Raw genomic sequence first — 18,504 nt, 5'->3', positions numbered from 1 at the left:
CCTCTGTTTTCACTAACAAGGTCAGCTCCCAGACTGCTGTGCTGGGCAACACAAAATGGGGAAGAGATGGCCAGCCCTCTGTAGAGATAGAGGTGGTTAGGGACTATTTAGAAAAGCTGGACGTGCACAAGTCCATGGGGCCGGACGAATTGCATCCGAGAGTGCTGAGGGAATTGGCGGCTGTGATTGCAGAGCCCTTGGCCATTATCTTTGAAAACTCGTGGCGAACGGGGGAAGTCCCGGATGACTGGAAAAAGGCTAATGTAGTGCCCATCTTTAAAAAAGGGAAGAAGGAGGATCCTGGGAATTACAGGCCGGTCAGCCTCACCTCAGTCCCTGGAAAAATCATGGAGCAGGTCCTCAAAGAATCAATCCTGAAGCACTTAGAGGAGAGGAAAGTGATCAGGAACAGTCAGCATGGATTCACCAAGGGAAGGTCATGCCTGACTAATCTAATCGCCTTTTATGATGAGATTACTGGTTCTGTGGATGAAGGGAAAGCAGTGGATGTATTGTTTCTTGACTTTAGCAAAGCTTTTGACACGGTCTCCCACAGCATTCTTGTCAGCAAGTTAAGGAAGTATGGGCTGGATGAATGCACTATAAGGTGGGTAGAAAGCTGGCTAGATTGTCGGGCTCAACGGGTAGTGATCAATGGCTCCATGTCTAGTTGGCAGCCGGTGTCAAGTGGAGTGCCCCAGGGGTCGGTCCTGGGGCCCGTTTTGTTCAATATCTTCATAAATGATCTGGAGGATGGTGTGGATTGCACTCTCAGCAAATTTGCGGATGATACTAAACTGGGAGGAGTGGTAGATACGCTGGAGGGGAGGGATAGGATACAGAAGGACCTAGACAAATTGGAGGATTGGGCCAAAAGAAATCTAATGAGGTTCAATAAGGATAAGTGCAGGGTCCTGCACTTAGGATGGAAGAATCCAATGCACCGCTACAGACTAGGGACCGAATGGCTCGGCAGCAGTTCTGCGGAAAAGGACCTAGGGGTGACAGTGGACGAGAAGCTGGATATGAGTCAGCAGTGTGCCCTTGTTGCCAAGAAGGCCAATGGCATTTTGGGATGTATAAGTAGGGGCATAGCGAGCAGATCGAGGGACGTGATCGTTCCCCTCTATTCGACACTGGTGAGGCCTCATCTGGAGTACTGTGTCCAGTTTTGGGCCCCACACTACAGGAAGGATGTGGATAAATTGGAAAGAGTACAACGAAGGGCAACGAAAATGATTAGGGGTCTAGAGCACATGACTTACGAGGAGAGGCTGAGGGAGCTGGGATTGTTTAGTCTGCAGAAGAGAAGAATGAGGGGGGATTTGATAGCTGCTTTCAACTACCTGAAAGGGGGTTTCAAAGAGGATGGCTCTAGACTGTTCTCAATGGTAGCAGATGACAGAACGAGGAGTAATGGTCTCAAGTTGCAATGGGGGAGGTTTAGATTGGATATTAGGAAAAACTTTTTCACTAAGAGGGTGGTGAAACACTGGAATGCGTTACCTAGGGAGGTGGTAGAATCTCCTTCCTTAGAGGTTTTTAAGGTCAGGCTTGACAAAGCCCTGGCTGGGATGATTTAACTGGGACTTGGTCCTGCTTTGAGCAGGGGGTTGGACTAGATGACCTTCTGGGGTCCCTTCCAACCCTGATATTCTATGATTCTATGATTCTTTTAGAAGTTAATGTAATATTAAGTATTTCAGGTGCTTATATATTTATTTTCCTCATTGCACTAGTGATGAGCAAACATTAAAAGGAATGGAGGATCATTTTAGAAATGGATGTTCAGACCCCCTTCTTTCCCCTCTCTCTCTAGGACCCTGTTACCCAGGAAAATACTTACACGTGCTTAACTTTAAGCATATGCATAGTCCCATTGAAGACAAAAGGTTTATAAACATGCTTAAATTTTAAGCATGTGCTTCCCTCTATATGTAACTCAAAATCTCCAAAGGCCTCAACTGCAGCTGAACTGAAACGCAGCACAGTCTAGACATGCCTTACGTAGACTGGGTAGACATTTACTAAAAAGCTCTGTTTAGAAAGTCAGTGCATTAATTCTTTTTAAAAGAAAAATTTATTTTATTTAATAAATCAGTTTATTTATTGTCAACCAATAAGTTGTTCATTTACTGCACTAAGGACCCAATCCTGTTCCCATTAAAGCCAGTCAATCTTGCCCCCAAAGGATTCTAAGAAGCTAACATTTCCATCTAGCTGCTTTCTTTTCTCACTTAGATTTTGAGGATCTATTTGAACTACTCTAAAAACGAGCAATCAGTAAATCTCATACCTCATACATATAGTCATAGACCAAGCCTTTCTCATCAAAGGGACAGTCCCATTTACCCACAGCTGTTGGCACTGGATGAGCCTCAGACTTTCCTGCTAGAATATCCCTCATAAAGATATCAAAAAGGACTTGGCTGTCACTGTCACAAGTTCCACCAACTGACCAAGCCATGGAGAAAGCAAAGCAAGCCTGTGAGTACAAGGAGACAAACAATTACCATTCAAAAATGATAACCACTGTATGGTATGATCAACATATAAAATTACAAGGTATACTATTATGCTGAAAAGTGCTCACGGCGGCCATCATGTCCGTCTTTGAGCCTAAGACAATCACAGACCTAGTTAAGGATAAGCCCCCTTCTTTCAGGTTCAGCAGAAGAAGCAATTAAGCCCTTTTGTGTAGTGAGACAGCTGGAAACAATTGAGGATACCACACAAGGCACTGAGCCATGTGGATTGGGGGATTTTTTGATTGCAAACACTAGAACTAGGAGTTTTGTTTTTACACAGGGTATGTGTCTTTTTTAGAGGAGAAGATCAGAGAAGCAACCACACTTATCACTATAGTATCTAAGTACTTGAATGTGACCTTGAAAAGAAGCAGAGACAGAGCTTCTTCGACACAGAATTCACTACATCCTACTGCACAAATAAAACACGATATCAAATCCCTGATGACTTTAAATGAATATGCGATGCTGTAAATAAGCCTCCAGGAGTGAAAGTCACTCCCCCTACATTTGAGTATTCAGATTCTACATAAGTGAAGTGCAGGGATTTGAAATGTACTCCTTTACCAAGCCAGGGCTAGGGCTCAGTGCTGTGCCACAGGAACAATGGACACAACCCTTCATGTTAATTGTGTGGCACACAACGTAGATGTGCATCCATGACCCTGCCCACAGCCCTGTGCCAGTCTTGAGGCTACTTCCACAGCATGGCTACTCATCCAGCAGACCCCAGCAGAGCCCTTATATGGGCTTAGTCTATAAGGACTTTGTGGTGCCCCTTGCACCAGAGATTAATTTCATGCATGGATTCTACTAAGACCATAAAACAAGTAAGTAAAGCATAAGCAGTTTGTAAATAGCTGCAGATCCCATGCATCATTTCAGTCTGATATTCATTTTGGAGCTCTCTATTCATGTCAATCTCTAAAGAACGTTTTAAGATTAATGTATGCCTTAGAAATTGCTTTTCTCATCCCATGAAACTTCTGCACAATCTGACAAATGCATTGCTATAATATGCACATCATTCTTTCCACAATATGTGATCATGCACCTGCTTTTAGCTAGCTGCTTGGTCTAATTAAAACATGAATTAGTTAAAACAAAATGTTCTAAATTAATTGACAACAGATAGGAAAATGGTTGAAATATATCTGCCTAGATACTTATAAATCCCTTATCATGGTAGTGTTTGAGCACCTCCCAAGTTTTAGAAAAGTAGCACCAGTTTCTCAACTCTCTTCTTTCACCTACCACGTTATAGTGAACTTGAATAGTTAGCAGAAGTGTGTGTGTGTGTGTGTGTGTACACTAAGTGTATGTATGTGTATGCTTGCTCATGTGTGTGATGCACTTATTGCAGGAAACCCAAGATGAAAAGATTAATTTTGCAGGAGTCCTGTTACCAATTAATTGGTTTTTTTTTTCTTTTTAAAAAAACATCCAGTAAAAGACCAACCATAATCCATGTGCGGATGTTTTTGTTGGCAGGATCTTGTTGCACAGTGTGACAAAGTAACATTTCAAAAAGTCGAGTGAGAGACACTACAGCATTGCTGTTGCTTGTGGGAACCAGCTCCTACAAGACACAAAAAATGGAAAATGCTTGATATCACAGTATCAAATACTTCTCACAAATCTTAGTATATCTTTTGGAAACACAGTTAAATTATATTTTGGCTCTAAACAAAAGATTTAGGGGCAAGTGTTTTTCTTTTAGTTTCAAAATCCTTTTCTCTTGTCTTGTCTCTGAAAAGCCACCCTCTTAATCTGTAATATTATGACAATAATGCATCTTTTAAAAAATTAGTCACAATGTATACAATCCTATAGGTGCAGCATGGGGAGCACCACTTATTGTATGGCATGTGGGCATCACATAAAATGCTTCCCCCAACATAAAACAATCCTCTTCCTTCCCCTCAAACTTCAGGTGAGATTACTTTTCACTCATTATGATATTGGTTAGCTTTTAAATATCTTTTACCAACAAATTTCACCTAATATTCTTGGGCAAGCTTTCCAAGTTGGGCAAAGTAGTTGCCCTCTCAAAATCAGGTGCGTCTGCTGCATATGTAAAAACCTGCCACAACCATCACTGAGTGTTTTGTCACAGGATACAGAGAGCAGAATGGAAACATCAACATAATTATTGAGGTGAAAATAAAAACAAAAAATTACCTTGCACTGTTGTTTACGAAATCTTAAGGCTGGTGGTATTAACCAGTTCAAAAGTTCTTGCAGTAGATCTTGCTGTTCCTTTTGTCTCAGGGGTTCAGGTAAGCTGTTCAACCAAGAGGTTACAAGCGGCATCCAGCCTAGCTGTAATGGCTCCAAATAAATCATTCCACAACGACTGACTGTAGCCGGCTAAAGAAGAATAGTAAATTCACTTTTAAGACCAAGTCCATGCATCATTATATATTGTATAATTGCGCAATTATGGATTACATTTTAATGGACTACTAAACTTACTGAAGCCTGAGAAAGGTCCATTGTTTCAAAGATCAGACTCATCTGAGCAGACATTTGGATGATTTCCCCACTCATCAAACAAAGCTAAATATGAAGAAGAGTTAATTTAACAATCATGGTTATGAATATTAGCAAAACCTTATATAACAATCTGTTTCACTTGTAAATTAATGTGTTTCTATCTTTGGATGATCTCCTTATCGAAATGAGTGAAGTTAACAATAGTAAATGGGAAAGACATGCCATTACCCATCGCAACATACAACAATAATTTGAAATAGTAACCAATTTCTATTCTCTTTGGGCCAAATTCTGTACTTTCCCCACTCACTTCATTTGTCTATTAATTGTGAAAATAGAAATTGTAACTGTGTTACAGGACTCAAATGATCTTTCAGACTCTGCTAGAAGAGGAAATCACAGGTAAAGGACAAATATCGGACCTGATTTTTCTCACTTATACCAGCTTTACACTAATTAATATGTTGACTTCAGTGGAGTTACTTCTTATTTACACTGGTGTGAGAAGTAAATCAGACCCATTGCCCTTTCTGTAAGCTTCACAAAACTACTGAAGCTTTACACAATTATTTTTCAACAACAAAAATATTAATGTAAATGTTTAACAAACTAGGAGAAACTCATGCTTCAAACTGCAAAGTTTCAAGTTTTCCCTGGAAAAACGCATGACAACTATTTTCATGACCAATGAAGTTGTCTAGGCACTGGTTCTGGATTGCTCACAGAAATTAAAATGTTCAGTTCCTGAGACTCAGCACAACTATAGCATCAGCACCAGCCACAGTTCCCAGCACTGCCACCTGCAAGGTCTACCCACCACTTAAAGTCGGTATCTTCCTGCACTGGATGGGAACAGGAGAGGATGGCAAGGGTCTAACTTGCACAAGGTAGGACATAAGTCTGCTGCAGCCTGTGCTACTAACATAGCAGAGGATAGCCTAGTGTAGATACCATGAGACACCACACCAAAATAGCATAGGAATACTTGTGGCACCTTAGAGACTAAAATTTATTTCAGCATAAGCTTTCGTGAGCTACAGCTCACTTCATCGGATGCATTCAGTGGAAAATACAGTGGCGAGATTTATATACACAGAGAACATGAAACAATGGGTGTTACCATACACACTGTAACGAGAGTGATCACTTAAAGTGAGCTATTAAAAGCAGGAGAGCGGGGGTGGGGGGAAACCTTTTATAGTGATAATCAAGGTGGGCCATTTCCAGCCGTTGACAAGAACATCTGAGGAACAGTGGAGGGTGGGGGAGGGAGAATAAACATGGGGAACAACAGTGGTTCCCTTAACCCACCCAGCAATATTGTTAATCTATCCAACTATACTCTTCGCCCAGCAGAAGAATCTGTCCTATCTTGGGGCCTTTCCTTCTGCCCCTCCACCCCCACGAACATGATACAATTCTGTGGTGACCTAGAATCCTATTTTCGACGTCTCCGACTCAAGGAATATTTCCAACACACCTCTGAACAACATACTAACCCACAGAGACCTTCTAACCAGCACTACAAAAAGAAGGATTCTGGGTGGACTCCTCCTGAAGGTCGAAACAACAGACTGGACTTCTACATAGAGTGCTTCCGCCAATGTGCACGGGCTGAAATTGTGGAAAAGCAGCATCACTTACCCCATAACCTCAGCTGTGCAGAACACAATGCCATCCACAGCTTCAGAAACAACTCTGACATCATAATCAAAAAGGCTGACAAAGGAGGTGCTGTCATCATCATGAATAGGTCGGAATATGAACAAGAGGCTGCTAGGCAGCTCTCCAACACCACTTTCTACAAGCCATTAGCCTCTGATCCCACTGCGGGTTACCAAAAGAAACTACACCATTTGCTCAAGAAACTCCCTGAAAAAGCACAAGAACAAATCCGCACAGACACAGAATACCCCTGGTCAGGGTTCCAGGGGTATTCTATCTGCTACCCAAGATCCATAAACCTGGAAATCCTGGATGCCCCATCATCTCAGGCATTGGCACCCTGACAGCAGGATTGTCTGGCTATGTAGACTCCCTGCTCAGGCCCTACGCTACTGGCACTCCCAGCTATATTCAAAACACCACTGACTTCCTGAAGAAACTACAATCCATTGGTGATCTTCCTGAAAACACCATCCTGGCCACTATGGATGTAGAAGCCTCTACACCAACATTCCACACAAAGATGGACTACAAGCCATCAGGAACAATATCCCCGATAATGTCACGGCTAACCTGGTGGCTGAACTTTGTGACTTAGTCCTCACCCATAACTATTTCACATTTGGGGACAATGTATACCTTCAATCAGTGGCACTGCTATGGGTACTCGGATGGCCCCACAGCATGCCAACATTTTTATAGCTGACTTAGAACAATGCTTCCTCAGCTCTCGTTTCCTAATGCCCCTACTCTGCTTGCGCTACACTGATGACATCATCATCATCTGGACCCATGGAAAAGAAGCCCTTGAGGAATTCCACCATGATTTCAATAATTTCCATCCCACCATCAACCTCAGCCCGGACCAGTCCACACAAGAGATCCACTTCCTGGACACTACGGTGCTAATAAGCGATGGTCACATAAACACCACTCTTTATCGGAAACCTACTGACCGCTATTCCACGATCCATTGTCTACAGCCAAGCTCTATGATACAACCGCATTTGCTCCAACCCCTCAGACAGAGACAAACACCTACAAGATCTCTATCATGCATTCTTATAACTACAATACCCACCTGCTGAAGTGAAGAAACAGATTGACAGAGCCAGAAGAGTATCCAGAAGTCACCTACTACAGGACAGGCCCAACAAAGAAAAGAACAGAGCACCACTAGCCATCACCTTCAGCCCCCAACTAACACCTCTCCAACGCATCATCAAGGATCTACAACCTATCCTGAAGGACGAGCCATCGCTCTCACAGATCTTGGGAGACAGGCCAGTCCTTGCTTACAGAAAGCCCCCCAACTTGAAGCAAATACTCACCAGCAACCACACACCACACAACAAAAACAGTAACTCAGGAATCTATCCTTGCAACAAAGCCTGTTGCCAACTCTGTCCACATATCTATTCAGGGGATACCATCATAGGGCCTAATCACATCAGCCACACTATCAGAGGCTCATTCACCTGCACATCTACCAATATGATATATGCCATCATGTGCCCGGAATGCCCCTATGCCATGTACATTGGTCAAACTGGACAGTCTCTACCTAAAAGAATAAATGGACACAAATCAGACGTCAAGAATTATAACATTCAAAAACCAGTCGGAGAACACTTCAATCTCTTTGGTCACTCGATTACAGACCTAAAAGTTGCAATTCTTCAACAAAAAAACTTCAAACACAGACTCCAACGAGACACTGCTGAATTGGAATTAATTTGCAAACTGGATACAATTAACTTAGGCTTGAATAAAGACTGGGAGTGGATGTGTCATTACACAAAGTAAATCTATTTCCCCATGTTTATTTCCCCACCCCCACCGTTCCTCAGACATTCTTGTCAACTGCTGGAAATGGCCCACCTTGATCACTACAAAAGGTTCCCCCTGCCCCGCTCTCGTGCTGGTAATAGCTCACCTTAATTGATCACTCTCCTTACAGTGTGTATGGTAACACCCATTGTTTCATGTTCTCCGTGTATATGAATCTCGCCACTGTATTTTCCACTGAATGCATTCGATGAAGTGAGCTGTAGCTCACGAAAGCTTATGCTGAAATAAATTTGTTAGTCTCTAAGGTGCCACAAGTACTCCTTTTCTTTTTGCGAATACAGACTAACACAGCTGCTACTCTGAAACTTGTCAAAATAGTACAGGCTCACAAAGTGACCTCTGATTTGGGTACCTAACTTGGGATACCTAGGGGCTGTTTTTCCAGAGGTGCTGTGCATCTACAACTCTAACTGAAGTCAGTAGGAGTTGTGAGTACAACTTTGAAAATCAGGCCCCGTGTGTCTGAAGTTGGGCATACAAAAATATAGACACCCACAACTGGAGACCATTTTAGAAATTTTTGGTTGCAAGGTCTTCCAGAGAAGAAATATCATTAAACTTCTAGTATCTTTTTCTTTTAAATCCCATTTATAAATTTTTCATTTTTGTGACAAGATTAGAACATATGGTTGATTAGGAAATGTGATCAAATTAAATATCTTATTCTATGATATAAAACAACTAACCAACCAATCAAAAAAAACCCACAAACAACTCTCCTGACATATCTCTCTCTCTCATAAAAACACAAGTTAATCACAAGCCTACTCAACTGGTTCCATTGTACCTCAGGTGAAGGTATAGCTACAAGTGCTGTTTTCTTTTATATGCAGAACTTTGTTTCTTAAGTGGTACAATATTTTCTTTAGACATTTATAACGCCTATGCTTTACCTTTTTGTTGTCATCCAGCACTGTGTTCATACTTTCTATCCACAGAGTATCAATAGGACCATCAAAAACAACCCATTTGCGTTCAGGTGTCTCAGCTAAAGCAAATTCTCGGAAAGTATTGGCAACAATACCATCTGTCCACTAGATCAGGCAAAAATAGAAACAGACATATTTAAAAATTCTAAATCTCAAGTCAATGTGAGTACTCATATGCTTACATATTTTGCTGGATGAGGGCTCACTTAGCTCATGTTAATGAACAAAACAGAGAAGAACTAAGTAAAAACACTAAGAAGTGTTAAAAACTATTAAAAAACTTTTTTGACCCTTTGCCAAGCAGTAACAGAATTGAGGGCTTTGCAAGTCTCAAGGTTTGTTTACAGTACTGCAATAAGTCGACCTAAGACACACTACTTCAGTTACATGAATAAAATAACTGAAGTTGACATAGCTTAGGTCGACTTACCGCAGTGTCTACGCCCTGCTGTGTAGATGGGAGATGTTCTCCCGCTGACTTACCTTACTCTTCTCAGGGAGCTGGAATACCGGAGTCAACAGGAGAGTGCTCTGCCATCGATTTAGCGGGTCTTCCCCAGACCCACTAAATCAACACTGCTGCATCGATCTCAGCAGTGCTAATCTACAGGTAAGTGTAGACATGGCCTCAGTTTCCCATTTGGAACAGAAACTGGTGACAAAAAAATCTGGTATTGCCTTAGTGTAATTTGTTTACAAAACATACAGAAGTCTTGTTTCCTCAAATGAGGGATGGTAATGAAGAGCAACAGGCAACTCCTTCTTACAGAAAGTTGAAATAAGGCACCTCTTCCCTGTCTCCAAAAGCAGCCACACTAATTGCTGGTGCCTCTTTATGGCAGGTATCCAGTGTAGGTACTTGTTACAAAAAGGATACAATTCCCTGATAAAAGGGAGTTGGAAGAAGATTTTGGGGGAAGGCATCCTAGGAAAAGAGAGGTTGGGACTCCTAATGTCTGGTACAGTGGAGAAAACATCCCATTTTTCCAGAACCCTTTGCCTTCTCACAAGGGGAAGGCAGCAATGTTCCAACAATGGACAGGGACCAGGCTGGGAAGTGGGAGGGCTGATAGGAGCCCTTCCAAACTGGTAGAACTGATTAAGGAATGAACGATGACCTGCACTGTATGATTTATTGCCTGGTATTCCCAGATATGTTAAGTGAATAAAGTTGTGGCCTAATTAAACCACATCCATTGCATCTTGTTTTTCTTCCTGTGTGGCTGTGAAAAAGCAGTTATCTTGCACCTCCCTCCTCCTCCAAGGCCTCATACAAATTTCATTACTTCACAGACAGTCTCCTCTTCCCGTGTCATCCTCTGAGTTTTACATATTGGAAAACTCTAGACCAGATGTTTGTCCACACAGTTTTTGTACTGCTTTCATTATATTGGTTTAGAAAGTGATATAGTTAAACTGGTACAACTCCCTAGTGTAGATGCAGTTATCTCTGCATAAATGAACTTATATCACTATAGCTCAATCCCATACTTTTATAGAAATAAGCTATACTAGTATAAGTACCTTTATACTGGTATAACTGCTTCCACACTAAGGGTTGTGCTGAGTTAACTACAGTGGAATAAAAATCACACCCCTAACCAAAAATGTTAAAGCAATACAAAAACTGTGTGTAGACTATGCCCAAGGCTGCACATGGAGACCATGTGGCCCTGAAAGATGAGCCTGGGGGTCTACCCTGCTTCAGTGCAACTGCTCTGCAGGAATCTCAGCATCTCTATTGCCATACATAGAAGAGCACTTTAACCCACACAATACTTTGTGTGTGGTTACAGCATAGCATCATTAGCCCCTAACATGCAAGCCATTAGCATCTTTTGCCATAACAACGTATATTTGCCTTTGGTCCAGTTATTCATAAATTTAAAAAAATTCTGCTCTCAGGGTAAATCTTCACAGCAGTTAACTTGAGTGATCAACACCGGGGTCTGAGTACCCAAGTCAGGATAGCCTGAATGTGAGCAGCCACACTGCAAAGCCGTATCTGTGTTACTGTGTCCTCACTAGTACTGCTATGCTCCCTCAGTGTACGCTGGTCAGTTTTCTGGGGGCAGCTCCCATGATTCTTTGTGCTGCAGTAAGCTGAGCTGCTCTGATTCTTTCTCAATGAATTGTGGGAGAACCAGCCTGTCCTTCTGAGTACACTAGAGAAATCATGGAAAAAGTACTGGAGGACTATCAGCACTTGATGATTTAGCTTGAGTCCTCACTGCAGAGTGGGTGGATTACCAGCGTAAGCAACAGCGGTATCCAGGCTCTAGCCTATACCTCTAGCCAGGCCAGCTAGCCCAGATTTAAAACACCACCAAACTTAGTTGAGGGAATTGTGTGTTGTGGATAGAAGGGAGTTAGGGGCAATACTCGAATAAGAGCACCTTGCAGTGAAGGCATGGATGCACCCATGCAAACATCAAAGGCATTGGGGTTGCACAAGCATAACCAATGGAGGAATATGGCCAATCATATAAAACACAATACCTCATGAGAAACCATATCAAATTGTCCAAAAAGTTGACCCATGGTAATGGATTTTGGATTCACAGTTCTAAAAATTACTTTTTCTTCTTCACCATATCCACGATCATTCATAAGGGTTAGTGTATCTGCCAACACCTGTAGAACTTTGGTCTTCCCAGAAAAAGGCTCTCCGACAAGCATAAAGCTATGGATAAAAGAAAATTATTATTAAAAGTCTTAACTTCATCAAATATATACTTTATGGCACTGATCCAGCCAATTGGCCTCAATGGGGACTACTCGTGGTTAATATTAAGCACATGCTTAAGTGGATCTGACTCTATATGTAGCAAAAATTATAGTGTGAAATGTATTACATCATTGATTCAATGATTAGGAACCATGTTTTTAGGAAGTCAATACAAAAATATATGTGCTTGCATCGTGTGAGCTATTACCACAGTTACCCATACCAATCAAGTATTTTATAAGTCCAAAATAACCAGTTAGGAGTCTAAATGGTAATTTGTATATGCAAATACTCATGCAACTGCATATATTTGATCGCACAATTAAAACACATAAATGGACCCAATTGGACTCTGTGCAGCAGCAGGGATTCACACTAGTGCATTTATTTGCAGAATTGGGCCTATACTTATTCTCTAACTTTCTTTGCTGTCTAGGAAAGGTTATCATAAAATTCTAAAAAACAAAGATAGATGAGGAACCTGCACTAAAACAAAAATCTTTAGTCACAACTCAAAATAAGTTTGTTAATTTCATCCCATTTCAGAGTATTTTAAAGGACTAACTAGTCAATGTTTGCAAAGAGTATTGAATATGCAAAGCCATACATTAGAGCTAAGTATATGTTTTTATTTCTTGTGAGGTACTGTACAAATATTACTACCACATACTTGCTGCTCAAAAAAAGGCAAAGACTAAAATGACAGAGATCTGATGGGCTAATATTTTAATACAGGCAAGCTTTTACAGCAACAACTCCTCTCCACAACCTGGACCCAAACTGCAAACATTAAACAGGCAAAATTGCTACCTAACTCAAAGGGAGCATTGGGACTGCTGGATCAAATATGCCTGGCTTCAGAGATTCCACTTTCTTGGGCACCAAATTTGCATTAAAAATTAGGATATCCAAATGTACCAATATAAAAATTCTGCAGCATACACTGACCATTGGGAATTTCTATATTTGAATTAAATAATCACTGTTTGTCTTTCTTAAAAGTGGAAATAATATCTTAGTCTATTTCCATAAATATTCTCTATTGGTTATTACAAAAAACGTATCTACAACCTGTAGTACTTGTGAAACAGGCACTGGTAATCTTACCCATGTCTAACAATCATCATTTCATAGGTCTGTATCATTTTTTCAATGAAAACTTTAACAGGCTGGATATTATTTATAACACAGCATTCGTTGGCACATTCCAGAAAATCCTAAAATCAAAACAAAATAAAACCTTTTCATATGATAACAGTCTTTTAAAAAGAGTATTTTCATGGTTACATATTACATAGTTTACAACAATCCTTTATAAAGCCATATAATTTTCTTCACGAACAAAAGGAACCTGTATCATTCATCATTCCATATTCAGATTATTGCCTAGAACTTCCACCCCACTCTCAGTATGTTTTATTACATTTGTGGATAACAGAATCAAATTAAAAAGAAAAGGAGTACTTGTGGCACCTTAGAGACTAACAAATTTATTAGAGCATAAGCTTTCGTGAGCTACAGCTCACTTCATCGGATGCATCGTAATGCATCCGATGAAGTGAGCTGTAGCTCACGAAAGCTTATGCTCTAATAAATTTGTTAGTCTCTAAGGTGCCACAAGTACTCCTTTTCTTTTTGCGAATACAGACTAACACGGCTGCTACTCTGAAACCTGTGAGAATCAAATTAGTTAATTACTGACTCCTCTGGGATTAGGCTAAAGAAAATTAAGACCAACTTACTTCTGAATGAGTGTGTCCACACAGGGGTTTAACTAAAATGCTTTAGCTTCACATTTTAACGTTCATCTTAACTTTCCTGAAAGTTCCTAAGTAGATATGCCCTGACTAAAGCACTATTTACCGACGTGCAGAATTTAAGGTGCTGTAACTTAAACAAAATATTGTTACTTTAGGCAAATATAAGGCTAAGTTTTCAAATTCTCTATTGAGATATTGATGGCCTTTGGTGATGTTTATATTTCTCATGTTGTATATAATAGTGACATGGCTTATCCAGTACAAAGAAATCCCTTCTATCTCAGAGCCTAATACTGAGAGCTGCACTAGAAAATTAGATTGACCCATCTATGTTTTTCAGGAGTACAAAAAATCCACACACCCTGAGCGACGTAGTTAAGATGAAATAAGTTGCCGTGTAAACAGCACTTGGTTGATGGAAGAATTTTCCGCTGAAGTAGCTTCCGCCTCTTGAGGAGGTGGATTTACAACAACAAGAGAACCCCTCCCATCATTGGAGTAAATGTCTACACTCAAGTGCTGCAGCTGTGCGGCTGTACTGTTTAAACTGTAGACTTCCTACAAAAAGAGCTAATGCGTTAATGCTGTGCTGTAACCACACACAGAAGGTATTTTGTGGGGAAGGAAAACAAAATCTTCACCTTCTTTATTGAACATCTGCCTCTGCTTATACCTTACCCACTCCAATTACTGTGTTATGCAAGGTAATAGAAGACAAGTATTTCCCCTTCTGCCAAGGTTGTGCTGGTGTATTGAAACATCCCACATGGTTTACATCATCATAATAGAAGCATGTGCATTTCATGAACCTACAGTAAATTGGGTTTGCAGCAGTACAACCTCCAGGTTCACTAGGAATTTCAGGTTTCCTCAAAATTTAGAACTTCAAAGTGAACTTGTGTGAAGTCTTTTGGGAACAGACATCTGGTTGACTCCCACCTGCATTTTTTTTCCTCCTTTGGTGGGAAGAAAGGGGATTGGGAGGCCAGCTACCTCACTTAGTCCCTGAAAGAGGAAGAGGGCAGCCTGGCCATCTCTGTCCTCACCATTCCACTGCAGAAGAACAGGAAGAGTTAACTAATCATGTCAAGTTTCACCATGTCTAAAATTTGGAAAACCCCAAAGGCTAGGGAGAGGACCACCGAGTTACTCACAAACGACACTAAAATCCAGGGGAAGTGGGGTGGATTTCATACTGGTATACATCCAAAAAGGCTGTTTAAGGTAAGAGGGGTCCTCGGATTTATTAGGGGCTAAGGTATAAATGGGCCAAAACTACAAAGACACATCCAGATCTGCAAATGATGAGAGACTCAAAGTTGGTTTTGGGTTCAAAAGAAAACCAAGTAAATTTTGCTTGGTACAAATTCCATTTCACAGGGCCTCATTCTGCAATTAGAAATAGAGTACTGCATTAATTACAAATGATGCAATGCCATGAGTATTAGTGAAAAAAGTTACCTTACAAAGGTACTTACATTGTAGTCTGCTTCAGGAAGCTTAATACCAGGAAACAAATCACTAGTTATACCCATGAACAGAGGTATATCATGTGACAAAAATTTAGGCTCATTAACATCTTTAATTGATCTAAGAAGCTAAAGAAAACAAATACATAAGTTTACAGAAAATGAGTGTTCTGATTTACATGCTGACTATAGAAATACAAATAAAATCAGTCTGCACAATGTGAATCATAGGGTTAGAAGGGACTGCAAGGGTCATCTAGTGACCAAGTCAAGATGCAGGATTTGTTGTGTCTCAACGATCCAAGAGAGAGGGCTATCCTACCTCCTTTTGAAAACCTCCAGTGAAGAAGCTTCCACAACCCTGCTGAGGGAGTCTGTTTCATTGACCTACTGTTCTTACAGTTAGGAAGTTTTTCCTGAGATTTACTCTAAAATTGAACTATATGCTAGTGTGTGATGTGTAAGGTTAAGATTTTGTCACAGTTAAAGTCATGAACAGGTTGTAGACAATAAACAAAAATTCACGGAAGTCTGTGACATGTCTGTGACTTTCACTAAAAATAAAGGGGAGGACACTGACACCTCCAATCCCTGCTGCCCATGGCTGACAGTTCCAGGCCCGCTGTCCATGGCTGACAGCTGTGAGGTCCCTGCCACCACCAGCAGCTGACAGCTGTGGAGCCCCTGCTGCCCTTGGTGGTTCAGAACTCCAGGGCCCCCATGCAGCAGCTGACAGCTCTGGCCCTGCCATTGCAGGAAAATATCTCAAAGATCACTGAAAGTCATTGAATCAATGATCTCCATCACAAAATCTTATGCTTAAAAAGTAACGTAAGTTATATAGCAGTCAGTGCTAGGCTGCACTAAAGGCAGGAGTCCCTGTAATGAGTGAAGATGCATCAAGCAGGGCATTTCCTGAAATTGTGTTAGGGAGTCTAATGGAGCACCCCAAATGCTCTCCACTGCGTCTCATAATGATTACAGTATTGTCATTTCTCTGCAATTACTTCCCCAGTTTTAGCACTCCTGAAGACCCCGACCTCTCAATCTTCCATCATTAATGCAGCAAGGAAGAGGGAGAGTTCCTGAACTGATGCTGCTGGGAAGTCGAGCAGGCTATGTCTCCCTTTACATCATCTCCTCTATTGCTGTAGCTCACGAAAGCTTATGCTCTAATAAATTTGTTAGTCTCTAAGGTGCCACAAGTACTCCTTTTCTTTCCTCTATTCTTGGCTCTGAAAAACGTTAATGGCTATGTTAAGTAAACACATAGACCAAATCCTGCAATCACTGAAGTGTTTCAGAAAGTATGGACTAAATTTTTAACTTGGGCCAAAGCATACATCAATTATTTGGCCTTACAGTCATATCAATGTTGGAAGGTTCTTAAGGTGTATCCAGGAGCTCTGATAGCTCCCTTACACAGTCTCTCATTGGGGGTGTGACGCATGGCCAGAAAGTGTTAAGTGTCCTGCAGGATAAATGACTCAGATTCAACCCTTAAAAACGTATGGGGAGATAATGTTTCTGTTTTTGTGTATTTACATATATATGGGTAGTGGTCAACAATATAATCAACAGTCCCTGTCTATGCTGTATTCTGTTAATTCAGATATCAAAAGAACATCCTAGCATTTAAATTAACTGTAACCATGGGATATTGCTGTATTCATCTCTCTTTGAAATGTATAGCCGATAATCTGCGAATGGTGAAGAACAGGCAATTGCCTAATGTTAATTTGTGTAGCTAAGTACCGGTGATTGATGTACTTCAAAGTCACCCTGATTACTTATTGTAAGCCAAGGGACTCTGACCTGTCAAACAAGGCTTGAAATTGTATAAAAGATCCTTGGGGCTTGATCCTGTCATCTCAGATCTGCTTGGGGTTTCATGCAGTGGAAGCCTAAGCCGTCAGGACTGAGATCCCAGTTCTGACTGGACCACTCTGAAGATAAACATTGGACTATAACTTATGCACTAAATTCTAAAAGAACTCTTTGCAACTACAAAGTTTACCATCTCTGCTATAAGAAAAGTAGTACTTCTGGCACCTTAGAGACTAACAAATTTATTAGAGCATAAGCTTTCGTGAGCTACAGCTCACTTCATCGGATGCATTTGGTGGAAAATACAGAGGGCTCCACCAAATGCATCCGATGAAGTGAGCTGTAGCTCACGAAAGCTTATGCTCTAATAAATTTGTTAGTCTCCAAGGTGCCACAAGTACTCCTTTTCTTTTTGCGAATACAGACTAACATGGCTGCTACTCTGAAACCTGTCATCTCTGCTATGAATCTGAATCTCAAGACTGACTTATGTCTGTATGTACATTGATCTTTTAACCATACTCTCTTTTTTCTTTTTAATAAATTTGAGTTTAATTCATAAGAATTGGCTGTAAGCATATATTTGGGTAAGATCTGGAACATTCATTAACCTTGGAGGTAATCTGTCTGATCCTTTGGGATTGGTAGAAACTTTTTGTTTATATGGTGAATAAGATTTTCATTAATCCTCCTAATATCTGGCTTGGGTAACTAGGTGGCAGTGTGAGGCTGGGTTACTTGAAGGGAACTGTGTTTTGGACTTCTGAGTAACCAGTGAGGTATAACAGAAGCTGTTTAGTGCTGGCTTGGTAAATCTAAGTATTAGAATATCCACCAGCTTTGGGGATTGTCTGCCCCATTCTTTGCAATTCATCCGAATTGAGTGATCTCAGCTGGCTCCCCTGGGATCCCGGTCACAACATCATACTTTATCCTTTACATTTATGTCAGATCTTTCACTGGAGGATTTTTCAGTGCTTTCCAAACATCAGTTAATTAGGCATCAGTTCCGCAATGACAGCTGGAAAAGGTGTTTCATAGAGTTTATGGTCACAAGAGACCTAGTCAGACCTGATGCACATCACAGACCATCAAAATTCACCCAAATACACTTGTATCTTTTACATCCATTTTTTCCTTATCAAGAATTTCAATTCATCCTCTCAGTTAAAACTCAGTTCTGAAACTAGTTTTAATTTACATCTTAGCACTTGGTGGTTTACATTTAGAAAGTACTATAAAATATTAGTT

General features: G+C 40.8%; 1 protein-coding gene across 16 annotated transcripts in view; it reads right to left on the bottom strand.

The window, feature by feature from the left end:
• DNAH12 (dynein axonemal heavy chain 12) overlaps positions 1–18,504 on the bottom strand; it is a 178,167-nt gene that overhangs the window by 107,156 nt on the left and 52,507 nt on the right. For all 16 annotated transcript variants that reach the window (XR_006283048.1, XR_006283049.1, XR_006283050.1 and 13 more), the window contains 8 exons: positions 15,436–15,555; positions 13,305–13,414; positions 11,969–12,152; positions 9,434–9,574; positions 5,004–5,087; positions 4,710–4,898; positions 3,988–4,107; positions 2,297–2,485 (listed from right to left, as the gene is read on the bottom strand). Coding sequence is in view for 13 of the 16 variants with exons in the window: in XM_038408654.2 (XP_038264582.1) it covers positions 2,297–2,485; positions 3,988–4,107; positions 4,710–4,898; positions 5,004–5,087; positions 9,434–9,574; positions 11,969–12,152; positions 13,305–13,414; positions 15,436–15,555 (1,137 nt within the window). In the remaining 3 variants the exon portion in view is untranslated. The remainder of the gene's footprint in view (positions 1–2,296; positions 2,486–3,987; positions 4,108–4,709; positions 4,899–5,003; positions 5,088–9,433; positions 9,575–11,968; positions 12,153–13,304; positions 13,415–15,435; positions 15,556–18,504) is intronic.

The sequence above is a fragment of the Dermochelys coriacea genome, chromosome 7 (genome assembly GCF_009764565.3).
Source record: "Dermochelys coriacea isolate rDerCor1 chromosome 7, rDerCor1.pri.v4, whole genome shotgun sequence".
Lineage (NCBI taxonomy): Eukaryota > Metazoa > Chordata > Testudines > Dermochelyidae > Dermochelys > Dermochelys coriacea.
The sequence above is the reverse complement of the archived record's forward strand: the minus strand, read 5'-3'. Positions and strand labels throughout refer to the sequence as shown.